This window comes from Schistocerca serialis, chromosome 2 (assembly GCF_023864345.2).
Source record: "Schistocerca serialis cubense isolate TAMUIC-IGC-003099 chromosome 2, iqSchSeri2.2, whole genome shotgun sequence".
NCBI classification, from domain to species: Eukaryota; Metazoa; Arthropoda; class Insecta; order Orthoptera; family Acrididae; genus Schistocerca; species Schistocerca serialis.
This window is the reverse complement of record NC_064639.1, coordinates 356,689,727-356,715,895: the sequence shown is the minus strand read 5'-3', so window position 1 is coordinate 356,715,895 and position 26,169 is coordinate 356,689,727. Positions and strand designations below refer to the sequence as shown.

The 26,169-nt window shown below is 43.3% G+C and overlaps 1 protein-coding gene across 1 annotated transcript in view; it reads right to left on the bottom strand.

Moving 5' to 3' along the window:
* Positions 1 to 26,169, bottom strand: part of LOC126455984 (uncharacterized) — a gene marked incomplete at its 3' end in the record, with an annotated part of 1,226,620 nt that overhangs the window by 847,891 nt on the left and 352,560 nt on the right. The window contains exon 3 of the mRNA XM_050091741.1: positions 7,317 to 7,434. Coding sequence (XP_049947698.1) covers positions 7,317 to 7,434 — 118 coding nt within the window. The remainder of the gene's footprint in view (positions 1 to 7,316; positions 7,435 to 26,169) is intronic.

Genomic DNA, 26,169 nt, shown 5'->3' with positions numbered 1-26,169 from the left:
CCTATCAAGGAACATGCATGTTATGTCAGAAACTAGTAATTCCGACAACAGACTCAAGGTTATATGTCACGTAATGAAAAGAGAGGCAGGATAACAGACCGCAGAACACGATAATATTACTATTGAATTCAATGGAAGGGCTACAAATGATCAGAAGTAGGTAGCAGGTACATTTAGTAATCATCTCATAAATGTAGTCGAAAATGTAGGAACGAACAGTTGAAGTGAATAATCAGATCACTATTTTAAAAAAACAACTCTCATAAAATTCAGTCATATGCATGCATCACAGACTTCTTATTCTGAAATTAAGAATATTAAATATTATCTCAAATACGAAATCCCACCTGGATTTGATGGCGTTTCCGATAGAGTACAATAGACTTGGTTCAAATGGCTCTGAGCACCATGGGACTCAACTTCTGAGGTCATTAATCCCCTAGAACTCAGAACTAGTTAAACCTAACTAACCTAAGGACACCACAAACATCCATGCCCGAGGCAGGACTCGAACCTGCGACCGTAGCGGTCTTGCGGTTCCAGGCACGGCCACTTCGGCCGGCACAAAAGACTTGTCCCCTTATAATAAGCCCTGTGTTATCTGGAATACGTAGTGCATCGCTAAATCAAGGCATGGTTCCAGACACATTGAAATGCGCCATTGTTAAATCCTCTATAAGAAAGATGATGGGAGAGATGTCAATAATTACCGACCTGTTTCACTATTGTCATAATTTTCCAAATTTTTTGAGAACGCGATGTATTCTAGAACAGTATCCTCGATAGCATGCTCAGTAAATCATAGTTTGTATTTCAGAAGAAATGTTTAACCGAAACTGCTATTTACGCGTTCCCTCACAAACGTTCTGCAGCGATTAAATAACAAAATAGCTCCAGCTGGTTTTTTCTGTTACCTGTCTAAGGCATTGGACTGTGTGAAGCACAATATTGTTCTAGACAAATTGAGCTTTTACAGATTCAGTGGAACAGATGGTATAGCCAAGCAGCGGCTAATGTTTTATCCAACCAAAAGAATGCCGAAAGTTGTACATAACAACTGAGACAGTATAATCAGGGGAGATTCTTCTGACTGCGGAGCAGTGACGCATGGAGTTCCTCAAAACTCAATCTTAGGTCGCAACTGATCCTAATGTATGTAAACGACGTTCCATCTAATATAGAGGAAGTATAATTAGTTGTTTTTGCTGATTATACTACTATTTTAATGAATCCAGGCATACATGCAGCAACAGAAGAAACAGTAAGCAAATGTCCTAGAAGTATAATTGACTGGTTTTCTGCAAATGGCTTGACTCTCAGTTTTCAAAATACACAACATATTCAGTTCTGCACATCTAGAGGTAATACACCAATGATAAGTGTAATACATGATGCAGAAATAATAAATAAGGTGGAAATTTCAGAATTTTTATAAGTCCATATTGATCAGAAAATAAGAAAAGCACATTTTGGAACCCCTAAAAGAACATAGTTCTGCTTCGTCTGCAGTTAGAATCGTTGCAAGTCTTGGAGAACGGAATAGTGTTCTGGGGTAACTCGTATTTAAGAAAGAAAGTCTTTATTGCTCAGAAACGTGCTGTGAGAATAATAGGTGGTAATCACCCACGAACATAGTGCAGACATCCAGTTAAGGAGCCAGAAATTTCGACTACTGCACACAGTATGTTTATTCCTTTGTGAAGTTAAATGTAAATAATGCATTGGAATTCAAAAAGAACAATGATGTGTAAAGCACAACAACAGAAGAAAAAAAAGTGACATTCATTACTCCACGTTAAGCTTTTCCTTAACACACAAAGGGGTTCGCAATGCTGCAATCAAAATTTTTGATCACTTACCCAGTGGTATAAAATACGACAGATAACGAAATAAAATCTGAAAACATACCGAAAAATGTTCTTCGTCCCAATTCCTATTTTGTATTACTATTATTGCAATGTGTAGGATATATGGGTACGAATTACTGACTAATATATGCATGTTACAAAATTAAAACATTTTTAAAATGTCAGCATGTAGCCATATTTACAAATTAATTTGTTATTTGAATGTAAAAATGATTTATTCCACTTCATTATGATTTATCGTGCAGATGATCCACGAAACATGAAACTAGCTAACTACTATCTAACCTAATGGCAACCACAAGTATGCGCTCCCATCACGGAGGCCCCCTCAACCATATTCATAGAATCCATAGAATAAGGCGCCAGAGACGTTCGTGAGACATGACAAGGTTGTATAAATCAGTTATTCCTCCCAAGTGGCCCATATACCACCCAGAAAATCGCACTTTAATAGACACTAAACAGTCTGAAACACCGTTTTCCCACCATTATCACGGCTGTACTCGTAACTTCCAGAATGGCGATTAAGAGATTTAAATGACCGTAACTTACACATACAATTTTTCCATACAGAAAGCTTCTGTTCTGCCACACAGACATCTTACGATGAAGCTATATGTAAGTATAGTTTAATCTTTAGCTTGTCGAAGGCATAGAGGAGCAAGATGCATGTGTAGCAGTTTATAAGAATATTTATGCTCGACTGCTCTTATAAAGTTCATCATCTTCAAATTAGATCGAATTACAACTGACGCTTTGCATCTTTATACGCACGACATCACAAGGGTAAGATTGTGATGATGTGTATCTCAATATGTGAACTTCATCCTCGAAAGCGTGTATTAATACGATTAGATGTTTAAGTCGATTAACATTATAAATGTAGTTGAGCTGCAATGTTATCTTGAATTGTGAAATTACTGCTTCGACCTAACTGTCATTTAGCAATGGATGAAATTCAGCTGTATAGTAATTTAGTTTAAGAACAAATTGCTAATTTGTGCCATTCCTTGCCTTTTTCCCCTCAATAATCCAAAAGATTTGTATGCTTTTGTCCGATATCATGGCATGTTATTGTTATCCGTTGTCAGCTGTTATTTTGTGTGTACACTGATGAAATAAACATTTACGGTCACCTGCCTAATGCGGTGTTGCCCCACCTTTAGAGCGCAATACTGCAGAGATCCTGCATGGCATGTATTCGAAACGCCATTGGTAGTTTTCCAGAGGTAAGTGGCACCAGCAGTCTACGCACAGGCTACAAATTTCTCATAAGTTATGGGCCGGTAGCTTGTAGGTATGGAGGTAGCGCTCTGTACTGTTCAAAATGCAGCGCCATCCGGTTCACATCAAGCGAATTTGATGGCCAAGACACCAGCATCGGTTTACGTTCTGTGATGATGCGTAGACGATGCTCACATCAGTAGCACGCTGTCCAGTTTCGCAGCTTCCGAGGCTGTCGATCCCCTGTGGGGGCCGTAACAATCTGTCCTCTATGTAAGTCTCTTGTGTCAGTGGGTTTACCATTTGCGGCCCCTATCGTCACTATAATGTTTCTCCATTCATTTTTGCTCCACTTAAATACTTGGTGTTTAAACGGGGGTCTTAGTAAGAAATGCAACACTTTTTTTTTTTTTTTTTTTTTTTTGGAAAGTACGTTGGTTTTATTTAGGATTACTGTAGACAACATTATTCCCTACTCGTTTGGCTACAAAACCCAATTTCCCAACATAACCTGGGTTTAATGCGACGGCCTTGAGCCACCTTACTGGGAAGGCCTGTATGTCCGCATGGAACCACTCTACTGGTCGACGTCGAAGCCAACGACTTGCTGCACTAATAACCTCCCCATCATCCACACACTGCTTCCCGGCATGCTCCATTGGATCAAACTCTTGGAAGTCGGAAGGTGCGAGATGCGGGCTGTAGAGAAGATATGGAAGATCAGCCTAATGAAGTTTCGTGAGCTCCTCTCGGATGCGCGTACTTTTGTGAGGCCTTGCGTTATCGTTGAGGTGTCTGACTCAGATCCGTTGATCGCCTCGAATGAGTGTGTCCGCACGTTCCAATTTTGCAGGCGTCACAGCTGTGTGCGGCCGGCCGGCCGGCATGCGGGATATCTTGTTGCGATGATGACAGACGGCTCGCCCAATGACTCGCCGAGCTTTTGTTCACTGCTAAATCTCTGTAGGCATTCTGCAAGCGCCAATGAGTGTCTCCGATAACCACCCGGTACTTTCATAACTGCGTCAAGTGCTCCCAACAACCTGAAGTTTTATTCCCTCCTCTTCTTTCCAACCGATTTCTCATACACAAATAGCAGTTGACCATCGTTGCCTGGTGAAACATTTTTGTGATACCTCGTGTAAGGGGGAGAAATGCGTACCATCACATTTGCGACTTTGATAAAAGTCGGATTGTAGCCTATCGCGATTGCGGTTTATCGTATCGCGACATTGCTGCTTGCATTGGCCGAGATCCAATGACTGTTAGCAGAATATGGAATCGGCGGATTCAGGAGGGTAATACGGAACGCCATGATGGATCCCAAAGGCCTCGTATCACTAGCAGTCGAAATGACAGGCACCTTATCCGCATGACTGTAACGGATCGTGCAGCCACGCCTCGATCCCTGAGTCAACAGATGGGGACGTTTGCAAGACAACAACCATCTGCACGAACAGTTCGACGACGTTTGCAGCAGCATGGACTATCAGCTCGAAGACCATGGCTGCGGTTACCCTTGACGCTGCATCAGAGACAGGAGCGCCTGCGATGATGTACTCAACGACGAACCTGGGTGCACAAATGGCAAAATGTCATTTTTTCGGATGAATCCAGGTTCTGTTTACAGCATCATGATGGTCGCATCCGTGTTTGGCGACATCGCGGTGAATGGACATTGCAAGCGTGTATTCGTCATCGTCATACTGGCGTATCAGCTTGCGTGATTGTATGGGGTGCCTTTGGTTACACGTCTCGGTCACCTCTTGTTCCCAATGACGGCACTTTGAACAGTGGACGTTCCATTTCAAAAGTATTACGACCCGTGGCTCTCCCCTTCATTCTATACCTGCGAAACCCTACATTTCAGCAGGATAATGCACAACCGCATGTTGCAGGTCCTGTATGGGCCTTTCTGGATATAGAAAACGTTCGACTGCTGCCCTGGCCAGCGCATTCTCCAGATCTCTCACAAATTGAAAACGTGAGGTCAATGGTGGCCGAGCAACTGGCTCGTCACAGTACGCCAGTCACCACTCTTGATGAACTGTGGTATCGTGTTGAAGCTGCACGGGCTGCTGTACCTGTACACGCCATCCAAGCTCTGTTTGACTCAATGCCCAGGTGTATGAAGGCCGTTATTACGGCCGGAAGTGGTTGCTCTGGGTAGTGATTTCTCAGGATCTATGCACCTAAATTGGGTGAAAATGTAATCACATGTCAGTTCTAGTATAATATATTTGTCCAGTGAATACCCGTTTATCATCTGCATTTCTTCTTGGTGTAGCAATTTTAATGACCAGTAGTGTACATATGACCACCAACCGCTGATATTTGTGATTTTGACTTAGGGTATGCGGTATCTGTACACTCGATTATTGGCCCTTCCCCAATGCATCCAAATTTCTCACAATGGTTGAATGGTCACAGTTCATCACGTTCAATTTATGCGAATAAATTGACGTCGATCATCGCTGATTAATGCGTTCGAACGACCTTCATCAAACCCCAAAGTTCTTCCTGAACGTGGAGAGTCACAAATGTCAAAACGATCCTCCTTAAAACAATAAAACTATTTCCGTCCCGTTCTCTGTGCAACGGTATCATCCTTACACACGGCGCAAACCTTTCAGGCTGCTTCTGCTGCGGTCACCCCTCTACTGAAGTAAAGCGAAGAAAATGTCGGAATTGTTCCGATTTCTCCATTTGGCGCTGCATTTTCTGGCGCCAACAGCTCCACTCACTGTCTCTAGATGACAAAATGACAATATGAAACTCAAATAGCAACAGTCAATTACAAATAAAAATGACAGTCCATAAAGAGACCCATACCAAAAACTACGTACTTATGCACCAACCTAGTAAATATGATGATGCATCCCCTCTGGCCTGGATGAACAAACTGATGCACTGATGGTGTCATACAGTCGGTGTATCATCTGAGGCAAGCTATTCCACAACTGCTATCTGGTCCTTGGCTTCCATGATACTGCCACCAGAATGGAGCTGACGTCCGAACTGGCCCCTCACGTTTTACGGGGACTGATCATGGGATCTCGGAAGTACCTCAGCATGACGCAGACAGTTCATGAAAACTCGTGCTATGTGTGGACACACATTAACATTTTGAAAAATGGCACCACGATCCTGTTGCATGAGAGATAATACAGGCGGACACACTTTAGACTTTCCTCAGTCACTGCCTGCCGTCATCTGAAGTCACACCTGATTGCTCCAGTGCGCCAGGAGTAACACCGTTTCGCCTCTCCAAAAAAAAAAAAGAATGAGACCTCTCACCAGATAGCCGACATAAATGTCGATGACGGTCAACCTTTCCGTGATTTCCCTAAATCCTTTCAGGCAAATGCCGGGATGGTTCCTTTGAAAGGGCACGACCGATTTCCTTCCCAATCCTTCCCTAACCCGAGCTTGCGCTCCGTCTCTAATGACCTCGTTGTCGACGGGACGTTAAACACTAACCACCACCACCACCACGGTCAACCGGGGTTATTCAGAACCACGGACTCGTCGCTGAATTCAGTAGGTACACCATTCATCAGAAGTCCACGGTTCTTGTTCACGGCTCCACTTGAAATGCAGCGGTCTGTGTTGTGTTGTTAGCGCCAGCGTACTCAACGAACGCTAATTGTCCAGTCCGGCTGCTGCCAGTCTTCGACCAACGGTGCGGGATGACACAGACTGTTGCATTACTGCTTCTCAGCTGGCAAGCGTAGATGTGAAGGGGTGTTGTGTGCTTCGTACTCAGTACGGCGATCCGCCCTTGTTGCGGTCAGACTTGGTCGATCGGAACCTTGACGAGTATGCAGTCCAACACTGGGCCATTGTCACATCTGCATGCCCCAAAAATCTGGATACTGGATCATTCGAACAGCCGGCCAAATGGGGACCCACAATGAGGCCACTTTCAAACAGGTGATGATAAGGTGATCACTCATATGCCGCTGTTTATACACCCCGCGAGGTCTGACAACAACACTAAATACGATCAGTATTAACGCACTGTGGAGGCAGTTACAGCTGTTACAGCTGTGGCTGGGAATTGGAACTGTAACCATTTACATACCCACGGATGGTGTGCCAGTGTACGAACTTACATTTTCACCCGAATGTGTCTTCCGGGTGCTGCATCTTTTCTGTCAGGCATTGTATGATTATGAGTGTAAGCCTAAATGCGGATCCACGTGAGAGACGCTGTTGACCTACCTGGAACTTGTCGTGGTGCAGCTCGAGGAACCGCTTGACGCGCACCGTGTCGTTGTTGCGAATGGCTCGCTCCAGCTGCGCCGCCTCCACGCTGAGGTCGCCCGTGGAGGAACCCAGGCTGCAACAGGACAGTGGAGACATGCACACGGCTGTCACACCTGTACGTAACGAGCTAGGTGTACAGGAAAACGGAATCCGAAAGGCTATCATTTTCAACCCAAAATGGTTGGACATATACCATGAGCATAAAGTCGATGTATCAACATTGCTAGTGGGAAATAAAGAAAGAATATTAGGGTTTAAGATCCCGTCGACATCACGGTCGTTAGAGACGGAGCAGAAGCTCGGGACATTGCAAGGAATGGGAAAGGAAATCGACCGTGTCCGTTCTAAGGAACCATCTCGGCAATTACCCAGAGCGATTTAGTCTAGACGGGGATTTGAACAGTGCACCACCCGAATGCGAGTTCAGTGTACTAGAAACTACGCCACCTCGTTCAGCGTCGTTATTCTTGGTTGTTGCGTGTAAGCAGCTGTGTGGTTACTGTTAGTCCGTTTTATCTTCAGTAAACTCATTTTACTAAATACTGTTAAAAGTAATGTGGAATTTGTTTCAGTTCTCCTTAGAACAAGGTGAATGAGGCTTACTGAGTTTTGGAGTGTATCATCTGGCAAGCATTTAACGTTCAGTTTCCTCTCAAAGATGTTGTGCATTGAGGCTGAATATGAGGATTTTACCAGGGCAGTCCAATAAATCTACAAACATTTCTATCCAAATAGTTTGTGGACACAAATAATATACTCACACTTGTCTTAAAAGACTCATTGAGGCTCTCACATTACCTTATTTGGTATTTTACTCCTTACATCAGTAAATGTAATAATTCTTTCGATATCCATGGTGCGCAACTTTCAAAATTACCTCAACAACGTATTACCATAGTTCCCTTCTTTTTATACGATGTAGAAATTAAACGGGTATCTTAAAGGAATCATATAAACCGTCACATATATAGGGTATCCCTCCTAAGAGTCGTCAGGCGCATTGTCTCAGGTGTTTTGGCAAATACACTCCTGGAAATGGAAAAAAGAACACATTGACACCGGTGTGTCAGACCCACCATACTTGCTCCGGACACTGCGAGAGGGCTGCACAAGCAATGATCACACGCACGGCACAGCGGACACACCAGGAACCGCGGTGTTGGCCGTCGAATGGCGCTAGCTGCGCAGCATTTGTGCACCGCCGCCGTCAGTGTCAGCCAGTTTGCCGTGGCATACGGAGCTCCATCGCAGTCTTTAACACTGGTAGCATGCCGCGACAGCGTGGACGTGAACCGTATGTGCAGTTGACGGACTTTGAGCGAGGGCGTATAGTGGGCATGCGGGAGGCCGGGTGGACGTACCGCCGAATTGCTCAACACGTGGGGCGTGAGGTCTCCACAGTACATCGATGTTGTCGCCAGTGGTCGGCGGAAGGTGCACGTGCCCGTCGACCTTGGAACGGACAGCAGCGACGCACGGATGCACGCCAAGACCGTAGGATCCTACGCAGTGCCGTAGGGGACCGCACCGCCACTTCCCAGCAAATTAGGGACACTGTTGCTCCTGGGGTATCGGCGAGGACCATTCGCAACCGTCTCCATGAAGCTGGGCTACGGTCCCGCACACCGTTAGGCCTTCTTCCGCTCACGCCCCAACATCGTGCAGCCCGCCTCCAGTGGTGTCGCGACAGGCGTGAATGGAGGGACGAATGGAGACGTGTCGTCTTCAGCGATGAGAGTCGCTTCTGCCTTGGTGCCAATGATGGTCGTATGCGTGTTTGGCGCCGTGCAGGTGAGCGCCACAATCAGGACTGCATACGACCGAGGCACACAGGGCCAACACCCGGCATCATGGTGTGGGGAGCGATCTCCTACACTGGCCGTACACCACTGGTGATCGTCGAGGGGACACTGAATAGTGCACGGTACATCCAAACCGTCATCGAACCCATCGTTCTACCATTCCTAGACCGGCAAGGGAACTTGCTGTTCCAACAGGACAATGCACGTCCGCATGTATCCCGTGCCACCCAACGTGCTCTAGAAGGTGTAAGTCAACTACCCTGGCCAGCAAGATCTCCGGATCTGTCCCCCATTGAGCATGTTTGGGACTGGATGAAGCGTCGTCTCACGCGGTCTGCACGTCCAGCACGAATGCTGGTCCAACTGAGGCGCCAGGTGGAAATGGCATGGCAAGCCGTTCCACAGGACTACATCCAGCATCTCTACGATCGTCTCCATGGGAGAATAGCAGCCTGCATTGCTGCGAAAGGTGGATATACACTGTACTAGTGCCGACATTGTGCATGCTCTGTTGCCTGTGTCTATGTGCCTGTGGTTCTGTCAGTGTGATCATGTGATGTATCTGACCCCAGGAATGTGTCAATAAAGTTTCCCCTTCCTGGGACAATGAATTCACGGTGTTCTTATTTCAATTTCCAGGAGTGTATTTGCAATTTAGTTTTTGCAGCGAGTGACTGGAGGTAGCCAAAACAAATGCAACTCGTCACATCTTTCGTGTGAGGTGGTGGAAGAAAGCGTTTTGTTTCTTGTGACACACAAAATTATCTTTAACCCGAAATTCTACATGCCCATTCGGTAGTGCTGTCCCAGATAAGTCTAGGACGATATTCGTTTTGTCGATCAGACAGGGATAGTCGATCTGTAAAGCACGGAAAATAATCAGTATTCCAACAGGCATACAACCGCCTTCGTCCCCGCTGACTGCTACTGCCAAGCAGCAGTACTACTCAGAAGCTGTTAGGGTACTGATTATTCTTGCTCTTTTACTGTCCCTGTTAATATATATCAATAAAACAGTTACCGCACTGGACTAATACTGTAGCCCTCTATCGAATAGACACGTAAAATTCGCGTTAATAATTGTTTTGTTCGTAACGGAAAACAAACCGACGCTTCCTGGGCGTCGCATGAAAGACATCATGAGCAGCATATGACTCTAGTTAACACAGAAAAAACGACATCGCAAATTTCTGTTGAAACATCGAAGAAAATGCACCTGACGACTAATAGGAAGGACACCCGGTATATACACCCAATGACAAAAAGGCCTACGCATCACGAAGCAGATATCCGAACGGAACGGAAATCGGTAGATGTGGCGTACATATACAAGCAAAGATTGCGGTTTCAGAAAAGTGGAATGATTTATTCAAGAGAAAGAGATTCACAAATTGAGAAAATCAATAACGCGTTGTTCCACCCCTGGTCATTATGCAAGCATCGGTTGGTAGAGATGTTCTCCCGATGGATATCGTGTCAAATTCTGTTCAACTGGCAGAGTCCCGAGCTGGTTGGAGGGCCCTACCCATAAAGCTCCAAACGTTCTCAATTGGGGAGGTATCCAAGGAGTTGCTAGCCAAGATAGGGTTAGGCAAGCACGAAGACAAGGTGTAAATCTCTCACCGTGTGCGGGCGGGCATTATCTTGCTGAAATGTAAGACCAGAATGGTTTCTCACACGGGCAACAAAATGGGGCGTAGAATATCGTCGACATACCTCTGTGCTGTAAGGGTGCCTTGGATGGAGTCCTGGTATGAAATGAAATGGCGCCGCAGACCTTCACCCCTGGTTGTCGGGCCATATGGTGAGTGACAGACAGATAAGTATCTCACCACGCCTCCAGATACGTCTTTCTTAGTCATCGGTACGCTGTTGGAAGCGAGACTCAGAACTAAAGGCTATTCTATTCCAGGCAGTAAGATTCGGCGCGGCCCCTCCCGCTGTGGGTTCGAGTCCTTCTTCGGGCATGGGTGTGCGTGTTGTTCCTAGCAAAGGTTAGTTACAGTAGTTTGTAAGTCCAGGGATCAATGACCTCAGTAGTTTATTTTCTTAGGAATTCACACACATTTGAACATTTTTGAGTGTGATTCCAGCAAATAAGTAACACTCAAACTTATTCAGTAGAAGCAAATAACTCCACTTATTTCTGAACATCGTCTTACTATTTCATTCCTTCTTCTAAACGGAATCGTTCGTTCATATTATCTTAATGTAATAATGAAATTAAATCAGATGTTCAGCGATTACCGCTGGGGATCAACGGATGATGTCACAGTTTTAAAAACCCAATTGGAGAAAGCATTTCTATCGCCGACAGTATGCTGTGTTTGTTGTACGTGGTCAATAAAGTGAAGTCCGTATCTTATTCATCAAACAGAGCAAACGCTCAACCTGCTGTGTTTTTACTGGGAAGAGATAAAAAATTCCACAATATTAGAGATATTTGCATAAGATACATGTATGGATGAGAAGTGCTGAGACATTTGTACTCATTGACTATCAGTGACAGTTTTTCTCTCTGCTCAATTTCTCTATTTGTTGAAGAATGACAAACTGCTGCGTATACATAGACACTTTTACAATCCTAGGTACTCGCTGAAGCCTTACATAATACAGAACGTGATTTGATTTCTAAGAAACGGGCCATTTAGGTTTTCATGTCAAAGGGAAAAGGGGACTGGACTCCAAAAATAGGAACTTTCCTGGGCAAATCGAGACATCTGTTCAACATAAATATGGACAGTATTGAGTATTCTGCTGTGATAACTGATGATGGACTCCTCTGAGATTACTCGGAAGCTACAGAATGAGAATGAAATGCGGGTTGTCGTTCTTACAGTGCCTCTGCGTTAATGAACAAAAGACGCGTCGTGCCGAGATGGGGCATGTAAAAACACTATGCCTGCATTGAGCCGTTCCGTCCCTCGTGATAATACGGCGTTATTGAACAGTCGCCAGTTATGGGAAAAATTTAATTTTCAGCAACATAGATGATGTTTGCTTATGTGAGGTGTAAACAGAGTACTTTTAACATGCAAAGACTCACATACTGAAAATGAGGTACGTTTCAGCTAAACTTAAAAGGAAAAGAGACTCTAATTATAAGATTAGTATTCAAATGCTGTACTTATGGCAAACGCGTTGAAAAATTTGTTGTAAATAATGTGTTCCTTTTCTTCTTCTTGGTGTATCATATACAAGACGATATGCTGCCCACGATCGCTTTTGTAATGCTGACACGAAAATATGGTTAGCTTAATAGTTAATTGCAAACCTGACGATCTGACGATCTTTTTTGTGTAACTTACGTTTATTTGGTTTAGGTAACGTTCCATTTTGTTTCGATTTGACTGATAGTGGAACTGAGTTGTCATGGTACTGGTGTAACAATGTTATGAAATGTTTTGTGTTTATTTGTATATTTTTTCGTCTTTCTGACATTCCTTGACTCTGGACTTTTCAATATAGATTCATAGAATGTGGGACACATGTGATACTATGATTATATATATATATATATATATATATATATATATATATATATATATATATATATATATATATATATATGTGCTACCAAACATTTTGCTCGTTATGTTTATTGTAAATACTATACATTTGTTTTATTCTGTAAATCATTGTGAGGCATTATAATAGTGACGTTCTCAGTGAAATTTATTGCAATAATGAGTGTTGTACGTAAGAATGGCTGGTATCTAATCTTGTCATTATCCTCAGTCTTTGTCACCTACTTTGGGACACATTCCTGTCCAGTTATTGAATACCCGAGTGTCGTCTAAAGAGCTAAACGAAACATATTAAAAAATTGTTGCCACATTTTGTTTGCTAAAATGATAATTGAAAGTAATTAATAATGAACCCCCAATAAGTTATGAGTGCTGGTCATTAATAATTAGGGGCAAAGCCGTTCTTGCTAATTGATTGAAGATAAAGTAAAGTAACTAAAATCAAAGTAAGTCTGTCAGTCTGAAATTACAGAATAAATTAAGTTACATGTTTCGTATCTGTGTCTGTAGTAATAGTACTATTGTGTACTGCCATGGTTCGTATTTCCGTGTCTTCAATCTGCTAAAAGCCAACAGTTGTTAACTGAATCCATTAAATGTTTATATTATTTGCAACATATTCACAGTACGTAGCTTGCCATGTCCACGAATCTAACGCAAGTAAGTAAACATTAATATTGGGTTACGTAAATTATCGTCGCAACAGAAGACTTAACTCCATTCAATCATTTATCTTTTAATAACTAATTTAAATACCTTTTTTTCCAAATTAATATAGCTGAGACAATTTACTTGTTTATTAATTATTATTTTGTAAAGTATTGTGTTGTAAGAAACGTGTGTCAATCTTCTGTTACCATACGTACAGCCAAACGATAGTGTACTCATTGCCGTCCGCATTATTGATCGGGTAATGGGCAGATAGTGCCCTATAAGGCTGGTGGCCGTATTTATCAATTTCTGGGTTGTTCCCATTAGTTTTGTTGTGGACCTTTGAGTAATGTGGTACTCCTTTTGTTTATTATGTGAGTGATGACACTGTTTAATTACTAAACAATACGCAAATAACTAAAAAGTGTAGAAGGTTATACAGTTCTCTCCAATAAACCGGTTAAATTTTCTTCGGCGACGAAAGCATCATCCAAAATTAAGTCCATTAGGCATATGTGAACATGGCCATACTATCGCATTAACTAATTAGCAAAGGGGGAGATAAAAAGTCAGCACTTATTTGTTACTTATTCTTTAACTATCGTTTGCTACGCTAATGTAATAACTTTCGAAAACGTTGTGACTGTCTTTTATTCGCGGCAGTTAATAACAAGAACTTAAATTTTTCAGACATTACAATACATAGACACAACAACAAACATCAGCTTTCCATATACAAGAAATCACAGCACAGCAGTTCGCAAACACTCAAACCATCGTGTAGCACACAGACGAGTAGGCAGCCTATACATACTACACAGGTTGAATAAAACTCCAGTCAGTGAGGACTAATACAAAAATAAGCTGCAGGAAATCAAACAAATATATGTAAAAATGTGTGCTATGTAAACTTGATAGAGAAAGTCAACGACAAAATAAAAATAAAAATGAACAAGGCACTCAATATGCAACAACAAACAAATCATTCCGAGCATTCAAACAGGTATGACGAACATGAACGTGTGGCGTCACGGTACGTTGCCATAAAATGCAGTTCGATGAAATATAAGTGGCTGTTTGAAATTGGCACACGTCATGTGGAGCTATGACAAACGTGTTATTTAAAGTAATTCATTTTGTAAAACATATTAATATACTGAATCACAAACGATATGCATCGTGTGGACATATTACGGTAAACTGTATTAATGAGAATTATTATCAATGATTTTTCTTTGTATATAGAGGTGACAATGTGCGCTCTTCTTCTGTTGTTCTTCGTCACTTTGGTCTCTTGTTCTTTGGTTCTTGTAGATGTGCTAATAGCTTACGTCACCACATCAGATCTGTAACCGTATATGTAATGAATTAATCGTTAAAACAGATAATTTTTTAAAACTGGTAATTTCACGCCTTTATTCAGTAGTTTTGTGTGCCCTGTGTCAAATATCTGCATTATTTCAGCATTTCATAGCAGGCCAACAGCAAAACAATGTAGCACTGCTTGATAGAGCAGATCACTGCCATTAAGCAGCATAATTGAATTTAAACCTTTGTCTTTCCAGCAGCCCTTACATCCGCTCAACAAATACTAACACCTTCTTTCACAGAACTAGGCGGACCCGACCCAGCCAATATTTTATGAAATTTTTTCCAAGTAGGTGGACTTTAAATAATTTATATGTTGCTGGACTGGCTATGTGTAACAAAGAGCCATTACAATTATTTTCACACTTAAATAGTATGAGATAACTAAATGAGAACTGAAGTTAATCCAAACTGTTTGCTATTTGTTTTCGGTGAGAGATAGCACGGGAATTTTATGTTATAATGTCTGTCTACGACGTAGTGTGTTAGGACTAGCCACGTACGTGTGTTATCCCATGATTTTAAAATCATGCTCTTATGCTAGCTACGGCAGAAAGTATTATTAACTGACATAATTCATTACAAACTCAGTGAAATAATCCTGTGGCAACTTAGTAAACGGAACGTTACGTTTATAGGCATGAACCCAACGAAAATCTGTTGTTGTTGTTGTGGTCTTCAGTCCTGAGACTGGTTTGATGCAGCTCTCCATGCTACTCTATCCTGTGCAAGCTTCTTTATCTCCCAGTGCGTACCACAACCTACATCCTTCTGAATCTGCTTAGTGTATTCATCTCTTGGTCTCCCTCTACGATTTTTACCCTCCACGCTGCCCTCCAATGCTAAACTTGTGATCCCTTGATGCCTCAGAACATGTCCTACCAACCGATCCCTCCTCCTAGTCAAACTTCTATTCTCCCCAATCCTATTCAATACTTCCTCATTAGTTATGTGATCTACCCATCTAATCTTCAGCATTCTTCTGTAGCACCACATTTCAAAGCTTCTATTCTCTTCTTGTCCAAACTATTTATCGTCCACGTTTCACTTCCGTACATGGCTACACTCCATACAAATACTTTCAAAAATGACTTCCTGACACTTGAATCTATACTCGATGTTAACAAATTTCTCTTCTTCAGAAAATCTATCAGTCGCAAATTCTATTAATGAACTTTAACTACGGCTCACACAAAAAGCTAAATAATAAGAAAAAGTAGTAATCCATTATCATTAAAACATTTTCTCACTAAAAATAACAGTTTTAGAGACGTTATATGCGTAAAAAGATACAAGTCAGACATACACACATACAACACATGAACAAGAAAGCAAAGATAACAACTGAGGACTCCATACAAGACACTGAGGACAAACAATGCTAACACAGACAAACATATCTAGAATACACCAGCTCACGTTTGAAGACTTCATCTCAGTTTGTATCAGACTGCAAATTGTGCCAAGTCAATCACTGTGTGGTCATAGAAAGGACAAAACACGACAACTGCTTTATGCCCATCTTTCACGTCTTTATGTAGACCGATCTTAGAACGCTAATTCTATTCAACGGGCTGGAACGTCCACGCTGTTTTACTACCATCACTTGCACCATGGCTGGAGGGTCACATGACCGCCTGGTACCAGCAATGCTCCAAAGCGACCACTGTGTCTCTTGAGGGGTGGCTAATGTATTGTCCGAAGAGCTTTATGAAAACAAAGTGTGCAGATGTAAGTTAACAGGTTTTAATATGTTCCTGTCTATCTATACATATTATAAAATAAAAGTCCCCGCCGCAGTTTTCGTCTGTATATTCAGGCTAATACCGTTAACTGATGGAGGTACTTTGATTCGGATTTTACTGGTAGACTGATCCATATAACTGTACGGATCATTAATTTATTATCGCTACTAATAGTGTATAATATATGTACTTGTATCTGTCCTGCATTTAATTGGCGTTTGGAGTGACATCTCGTGGGAGTGATGGGTGCTACGTTCTGGTCAGCTGAATAGGAGGCAGTATCTGCCAGGAAAAACAGTAAAGAGCTGTCACAAATCTAGAGATCAGCACCAGAATCTACATCAAGCCTACTAGTCTAGCGGTAAAATACCTGCCAGGAGGTCAAGTAGTCGAGGGGTCGAATCACAGTCGGATCATGGTTTACCAGTCTGCCTTTTAACCAAACATTCAACTCTCAATGACGTGTAAATTCTCCAGGAACAAAACGCGGATCGCACTTCAAGTTAAACTGTAGGACGCCTTTCCTCGGACGCGGTTAGAAAACTGGGGTGACTTGCAAGTCGCCAAAGAGGCTTCCAGCAGAAAGACTGGCATCAGGCCACTGAACCACACAAAAGTATTGTTACCAGAATATATAGATTTATACATATCTTCTTATTCTATATATACACACATCCAAAAAACGTTTTGCATCACCTCGGATCCAAGAATTCCGGGAACTGTACAGAAAATTGGAACAGAGATCAACATACAGCGAGACCTTCAGAGGTGGTGGTCCAGATTGCTGTAATCACCGGTACCTCTAACACCCAGTAGCACGTCCTCTTGCATTTATGCATTCCTGTATTCGTCGTGGCATACTATCCACAAGTTCATCAAGGCACTGTTGGTCCAGATTCTCTCACTCCTCAACGGCGATTCGGCGTAGATCTCTCAGAGTGGTTGGTGGGTCACGTCGTCCATAAACAGCCCTTTTCAAACTATCAAAGGCATGTTCGATAATGTTGATGTCTGGAGAACATGCTGGCCACTCTAGTCGAACGATGTTATCCTGAAGGACGTCATTCAAAAGATGTGCACGATGGGGGCACGAATTGTCGTCCATGAAGACGAATGTCTCGCCAATATGCTGCCGATATGGTTACACCATCGTTCGGAGGATGGCATTCACGTATCATACAGCCGTTACGGCGCCTTCAATGGCCACCAACGGCGAACGTCAGCCCCAAGTAATGCCACCCCAAAACAGCAGGGAACCTTCACCTTCCTGCACTCGCTGGACAGTGTGTCTAAGGCCTTCAGCCTCACCGGGTTTCCTCCAAACACCTCTCCGACGATTGTCTGGTTGGTGGCATATGCGACACTCTTCGGTGAAGAGAACGTGATGCCAATCCTGAGCGGGCCATCCGGCATGTTGTTGGGCCCATCTGCACCGTGCTGCATGGTGTTGTGGTTGCAAAGATGGACCTCGCCATGGACGTCGGGAGTGAAGTTGCGCATCATGTAGCCTATTGCGCACAGTATGAGCCGTAACACGACATCCTGTGGCTGTACGAAAAGCATTATTCAACATGGTGACGTTGCTGTTAGCGTTCCTCCGAGCCATAATCTGTATGTGGTGTTCATCCACTGCAATAGTTGCCCTTGGGCGACCTGAGCGAGGCATGTCATCGACAGTTCCTGTCTCTCTGTATCTCCTCCAAGACCGGACAACATCGCTTTGGTTCAGTCCGAGACACCTGGACACTTCCCTTGTTGAGAGCCCTTCCTGGACGCAATCGAACCACGGTATTGACCGTCTAGGCATAGTTGAACTACAGACAACACGAGTCGTGTACCTCCTTCCTGGTGGAATGACTGGAACTGATCAGCTGTCGGACGCCCTCCGTCTAATAGGCGCTGCTCATGCATGGTTGTTTGCATCTTTGGGCGGGTATAGTGACATCTCTGAACAGTCAAAGGGACTGTGTCTGTCATACAGTATTCACAGTCAACGTCTATCTTCAGGAGTTCTTGGAACCGGGGTGATGCAAAACTTTTTGTTGTTGTGTGTATTACAAACTAGCTGAGTACACAGTGTTGCCTGGCTAGGTAGTTATTTCAGTTCTATTAAAGTCAATCTCTTCCTTCCTCCTCTCTCTCTGTCATCTCCTCTGCCCGCCTCTCACACTCCCTCTCTGTCTATCTCCTCCTTCACCCTCTCTCTGTCCCTCTGTTGCAACCACCCATTGTCTGTACATCTCCTCCTGTCCCTCTCTCTGTCCATCACCTGCTTCGCGTGTCTCTGTTCATCTCCTCCCTTCCCCCCCCCCCCCCAACCTCTCTGCCCATCCTCTCCTCTTTCCTTTCTATATCTATCTACTCTTACCCCTTCTCCCTGTCCATCTCTATTCTTCCCTTTCTCTGTCCGTTTCCTCCTTGCCCTCTCTCTGTGCTGTACAGTGATATAATTTTGTGGGCATATTCAGCGGCATATGTAGATACTGTCTACTGTATTGCGAATAGAGTTTGCATCAAAGAAGTAATAAATTAAAAGGTCACGCACCATGCAGCAGTTTGCATGCATCTCAGCGCTTCACAGATCTCCTGAACTATGTTCCGTACAATTTTGCAAGTATGTTCAGTGCTACATGTGAACACCGTCTGTAAAACGAGTGGCGAATACAGTTAATACTAAAGAAGTAATAAAATAAGAGATCACAACTAGTGTGACAGTTTTGCAGCATGAACAGTGAAAACGTGGTAAGCGATAAAGTTTTTTCGTTTCATTATTTTGTGTAGTTTGTAAACGAGAAATTTTTTTGACAAGATTTGAAATTATATGTAAAATTCGTTGCAAGTCAAAAGCACTCTTATTGTAAATTACTGTATGAATAAAAGTCTGGGTTCTCGCTCGTCGTAGCCAACACTTCTTTTTCGCCTCCACCTTACCTCTTTGTTAGGTAGGTGGCTCCCACAGCGATTCTTTCCAGACATTGACATGTTTACCAAGTTTGGTAGAAATCCGTCCAGTTGTATCGGAGGATATGTGGCACATACATACATACGTTTTTACAACATGTATGCACATCTTTGTTTCATGATCAGATTTTAATGAAAGGTAGCCTATGCGTTGCCTCTAGCTACGCTCAAGTTACTAATGAAAACCCCATAAAAGTCCACATAGTACCTTTGGAGATCACTGTATTTAGATAGAGACGCTGACAGATATGATAGGTTTACTAAAATTTGAAATAACGATATAATTTTTCCCGCGATCCGATTTTGTTGAACTAAAGCCTATACGATGCCTCAAACTATGCTGAAGTTACCTGCGAAAAACCCATGAATATTCCCGAAGTAGTTTTGGAGATTAACATGTACAAAGACAACAGACATGACTGTTTTATACATTATTAGTATAGGTTAGACTCCCCCCCACCCTCGCATTTTTTGTCCGCACGTGAAGGCTAATCTCAGGAACTACTGCAAGGATTTTAATATGGTCGTCACTGATAGACAGATTGATTATAGAGAAATTTTTTACCACTATGCTAGACACATAGGCCATACATACATGAAATAAAATCATCGCAACTCCTGAACGGTTTGCGTTAGGACGTTGAAACTGCGCAATTGGCCGTGGTGCATCATAGGAATTGTATGGTTTGGTTTAGCGACGAAACCCACTTTCATTTGCTTGGGTTCGACAATAAGCAAAATTGGCGCATTTGGGCGACTGAGAATCCTCATTTGGCAATCGAGAAGTCTCTTCATCCTCAACGGCTGACTGTGTGGTGTGCTATGTCCAGTCACGGTGTAATCGCTGCGATATCCTTGATGGAACTGTGACTAACGAACAGTACGTGAAGGTTTTGGAAGAAGATATCCTCTCCATTATCTAAGGTGAGCCTGATTTCGACAAGATGTATTTCATGCAAGAGGGAGGTTGACCCCATCGAAGCAGGCGAGTGTTTGATGTCCTGGAGGATCACTTTGTTGACCGCATTCTGGCTCTGGGGTACCCAGAGCACTGGCATTGGCCTGGATTGACCGCCATATTCTCCGGATATGAACGGATGCGACTCCTTTTTGTGGAGCTATATTAAAGAGAAGGTGTGCAGCAATAACCCTAAAACCATTGCTGAGCTGAAAACAGCCATTCAGGAGGTTATCGACAGCATCGATATTCCGACACTTCAGCTGTTCATGCAGAATTTCGCTATTCGTCTACGCCGTAACATCGCCAGTGATGGCAGGCGTATCGAACTAATCCGAATATCTGTAGTGACGTTTACATGTTGAATAAAGTGTGTGCGTGCCGTAGTTTGTAACTGATTTACTTTTTTTTCGTACAGTTCAATAATTGTCACATTGTACGTACAGAGTGCGTTCCATAAGTAATGCGACCTTTTTTTTCTGACGCAATGGTTCACCACAGCGTGTTGTAACCTGCTGGGCTAAGTGGAGGGGGGTGTTAGCTTCAAAACACTCTTTTGTCTCATTTGGCTGCGAGCTGTCGGGTAGTCAGGACGTGCGTTTCCGTCAACCCCGTTTTGAGTTTATGTAACACGGCACAATGGGTCATTCTATAGAGCAACGGTACGCTATCAAATTTTGCATTAAACTTGGGAAGTCCGACACCGAAACGTTTCCATTACTTCAGCATGCCTTTGGGAATGATTGCTCGTCCAAATAACAAGTTTTCGATGGAACAAGTCGTTCATTGAGGGCCGAGAGCAGATCACCGACGAACCTCGCAGTGAACGGCGATCAACCGCAAGAGTCGACAAAAATGTGACGCGTGTGCGCGATTGTTTGAACTCTGACACACGGCTGAGCCTTCAATTGATAGCACAGACTCTAAACATCTCAAAAACAACCGTTTTCCGCATTGTGACCGAAGATTTGAACATGAGAAAGGTGTGTGCCAAAATCGTCCCAAAAGTGTTGACCGACGAACACAAGCACATGCGAATGCTTCGGTGCCGAGAAATGTTGGAAATGTATGAGAACGATCCTCATTTTGTAACTCAGTTATCACTGGTGATGAGTCGTGAATTTTTGAGTACGACCCTGAGACCAAAAGGCAGAGTTCAGAGTGGCACACCCCATCGTCGCCCCGTTCCAAGAAGGCACGCATAAGCAAGTCCAGGATCAAAACCATGCTCATTGTCTTCTTTGACGTCAGAGGCATTGTCCACCACGAATTCGTACCTACTGAGACTACAGTGAACTCAGCTTTCTACTTAGAAGTGCTCAAAAGACCGAAAAGGAGGGTCTCGGGCTGCCGAAGCGACATCAAGGACACGTGGAAAGTTCACCACGACAACGCGCCGAGTCACAGCGCCTTCATTGTCAACGACTTCCTGGCCAGGACCAAGACCCCATTGGTTCCCCAGTCTCCTTACAGTCCTGACCTGGCTCCCGCTAACTTTTTTTGTGTCCTCGGTTAAAAGCAGTCATGAAAGATAAACATTGGGACACGGTTGAAAGCATCCAGGCGCATGTTACATCAGCTCTAAAGGACATTCCGGAAAAGGCATTCCATGATTACCTTCCAGGCATGGAAACACCGCCTCCAGAAGTGTATCGAAGCAAGAGGGTGCTATTTTGAAAATTTTTGATTATTTGTACGAATATGTTCAATAAATGATTTTTTATGAATTCTAGCGAAGCTCTGGCGGGTGGCTGGGATGTGAATAAATTTAATCTTACGTTCACTTATTTTTGTATGCCTGAGTGCATTTGATATAATAAAACGGAGAAGCGATTGAAGTATAGGTTCCAACTAACGATTTCGTACTTAGAGAATTTTCGTATACGCCAAGGCCGAGACAAAAGGTTTTTAACGTACTAGTACACGATCACTTTTTATACCATTGGAGTTTGTCAAATGCAAAATGACTTCATCGTTACCTCACACACTCTTTTTCTTTTTTCTTTCTTTTTTTTTTTTAACTTCCTCTGACGCGCAGTGGTGCCTTGACTTCGCGTTCTTTCTGTTTACTATATCTCTCGTCTCTCTCTCTCTCTCTCTCTCTCTCTCTCTCTCTCTCTCTCTCTCTCTCTCTTCTCGTCTCTGTCCTCTGTCCCTCCCGCTTCACTGACGGCACGGTCGTGATTGGAGGCACGGCTTCTGAGACGCTGCCCGGTGCGCCCGCTTGGCTTCCTCCAGCTCCGCTCCCTCTTGCTGTTTTCCATGTCGACTGCAGGGTGTTTGCCTGGAGACGCAGCCCTATTAACGCCCCACTGCCATCGGGTCACAGCTCACTCTTCACAGACACCGACGCGGGCTTGCGTCAGCAGTCGCGGTAGAATAAAGAAGCACCCATCTCCTCGTCTATCTCTTTCTCCGCAACAGACACTACCGTAATTACTTGCTGCGAATTGCAGCCGGTCCCTATCAGATATTCTGTATGAAAAGATTTCGTTAAGTGAACGAGCACCGAGTTGAGAAATTGTACCTGTGTCAAAGAGCTTCGTTCGGGCTATTCAGCGAAAAGATTTTCTTGGAAGGTCTTCGTACGCCGCAGAAGCGTTTTTAAAAATTTTCTTCCTGAAAGAAGGGATTTTCTAGTCTTACTGAAGTGGTAGGTTCTCACGAGACCTTGACGTGTGCGATTCGCTGCGTTTCTTTACGAGAGCGCTCATTGAACTAACTGAATACGCCATACTGTTAAGCTAGGATGCATCTGTTTTAACGTTGTGAAACTATATGGTATATACCTTTCCAGCGGGTAAGGCGTCTCATCTCACCCTATGCAGAGGTAGTATTCCGTGGTCCACCGCAGGTTTTATGCCGAGAAGGGTTGTTTAGACGGTGCATAGTTCAGACACTCATCACTGCGTTACCCTTCGTAGAACCTGCAGTACACAACCTTCAGCACCCCTCAGTTACATTTTACGCACACACCTCTGCAATTAGAAGGCTACTACAGAAAAGGAAATGTAACAATGAAGAAGTTTTTAACCAAGCACAGCCTTTGCTGCACACAACACATTGTTCAAGACTATTGCACTACTGTGATACATTTATTCGTATTGTAAATAAGAAAATATTAAACCAGCAATTGTTTTGCTAACTTATATCCTCTAGAGGCGATTAGCATTTCTCTCGTCTCTTTGTTGATGTGCATTTATCTCAAACAAACCTTCAACTGAGGATGGCTGACTGAATTGTGCGCAGCTTCCTCGTGTTTCCAGTTGCTTACTGTCAACTCCATCAAGTGGACAACTCCATCAAGTGGACAACTCCATCAAGTGGACAACTCCATCAAGTGGATACCTGCACTGCGTGCTAACATAGGAGAGTCAGTCAGTGGTATATCATGTTTTCAATAATTTCAAGTTTCAAAAGGTGTTGAGCAGAGAAAGTACTACTGAATACAGGGTTAATGACGTAAAATTTACACCGGAAATATTGCGGAAATGTAAAGTACTATTGATGTACGGTTTTCACAGAATGGATAGGTAGTCAGGGCTCATATTGTTACCCAATCAACATATTGTAATGATAATTACAAAGTGTGTTTTTTGTGCAAACATACATTTTTTAAATGGAACAATGCCTATTGACATCAGCAAACCAGAATTAAAGTAAATTAGAATGATAGTGGTGTTTGCTGTGACCGAGCGGTTCTAGGCGCTTCAGTCTGGAGCCGCACTGCTGCTAGGGTCACAGGTCCGAACCTGCCTGGGGCATGGATGTGTGTGATGTCCTTAGGTTAGTTAGGTTTAACTGGTTCTAAGTCTAGGGGACTGATGACCTCAGATGTTAAGTCCGATAGTGCTTGGAGCCATCTGAAGTTTAGTCAGTGGTGTTTGTCGCAGGATTCTAGTGCGAGTAGTTTACGAGCTATCGTATTTTAAAAAAGTTCCCACACTGGCATTTGTACCTGGGGTAACACGCACTAAAGAACAGCACAAGTGCACACAGTAGTTACGTGGATTCTGACCAATTACGAGACAGTTGACCATCACTGGTTGTGTTCAAAACGACCATCAGCAGCGGTAATACACGCTTCCAGTCGGATATGGAACGACTGCTGTACAAGCGGAGATATCCGAGCAGGCTGCAATAATACTTCATGTCGTATCATCGGGGGTGGATGGTATGTTCTTGTAGGCAAGGTCTTTCAGCTTTCCCCCATAGAAAAAAGTCTGCAGGCATCAAATTCGCAGAACGGGCCGGTACCTCACAGGTCCTCTGCCTCCAATCCAACGAGTGCGAAACAATTTGTGAAGACAGAGTAGTGCTTCGTACACTGTGAGTTGGACGGCCATCATGTTGGTGTCACAGGTTCCTCCTAGTCTGCAGAGGAACGTCTTCTTGCATCCGTGGAAGATGGTTTATTAGGAGTCTGCGATACGCTCCATGGACGCTGAAGTTCCGCCTGACGAAGCCAACGGGGACAGTCAACAGACCAACAGCGCACGTTTCCAAGGTTAACCTGGTCATGACTGGTAAATGTTGCTTCCTCACTAATCAAGGTACACTTTACATCTGGAGTATCCTGTCTTAATGCTCATGTACAGAAATTAACATAATTCACATAATCGTTTCCATGGAGCTTTTGATGGGGAGAGATGTGATAGGGCTGGATCTTACGTCGATGGAGACTGCGCAGGACACTTGCCTGACCCGTGCCATTTCCTTGTGGGATTGTGCGGGAGCTAACGTGTGGATCAACTGTAACACCAGCAGGAACATTGGTCTCCCCCTCTTCTCTCGTCACCTGTTTTCTTCTGCTACTTTATCTAAGTGTTACACTACCACTTTCGCGTAACTGGTTGAAGAGGTTGATAGCTAACGGCAGAGATGGTTTACGTCTATTGGGATATCTTGCAGCATCCACCGTACACTCCATTCTTCCCACACTCTACATACACCATGAACAAGTATGCTTTTTTGCGTTGGTAAATCACATTTTCCACTCACGACCTAATGCTTGGACTGTCACACACCAACTAACTAGCCATTCGCACTCAAGGAACACTCAAGCACACTATAAGCAAGCACAACAAAATCGTACGTAGCAACTACGATGGCTGAATGGCCCAAACAAGCGGCTGTGTGGCAAATTTTCACAATACTGTTTCTCGTAAACGACTCGCACTATAATCTTTCAACAAACACCACTGACTTTGTATTTTATCCTGCTTTATTTTGTTTCCAGTTAAACAAGTGCATGTTTGTATAAGAAATACACTTCCTAAGTATTATTACAATCTGGTTACTAACTAACAATACCAGCCCCTGACTACCAATCCACTATGTGAAAACTGCACATCAACAGCACTTTCTAATTCGGCAGTATTTGTGGTGCAAATTTTAGCTGTTACATGCTGCACAGGGTGCCATTTAAAAAGCTGTAATACTGTTCATACATTGGTAACAAACAAAGCTACGAGAAAGGCAATCATACAGATTAACGTGTCCTCCCCCTTCCCCCCCCCCCCCCCCCGCCCATAACAGTTTTTATTTCGCATCTTGGCAAGATAAATGAGACACCATGTGTGTTTCATTATCCACTCAGCCAGAATCTGACATAGTACATGATATTCTATAAATTATAGGAGCAGACTTATTTTACATGTATTAAATAATGGACGTATCTCTGTCTCTCTCCTACACACACACCACATACACACACACACACACACACACACACACACACACACACACACACACACACATACATATATATATATATATATATATATATATATATAT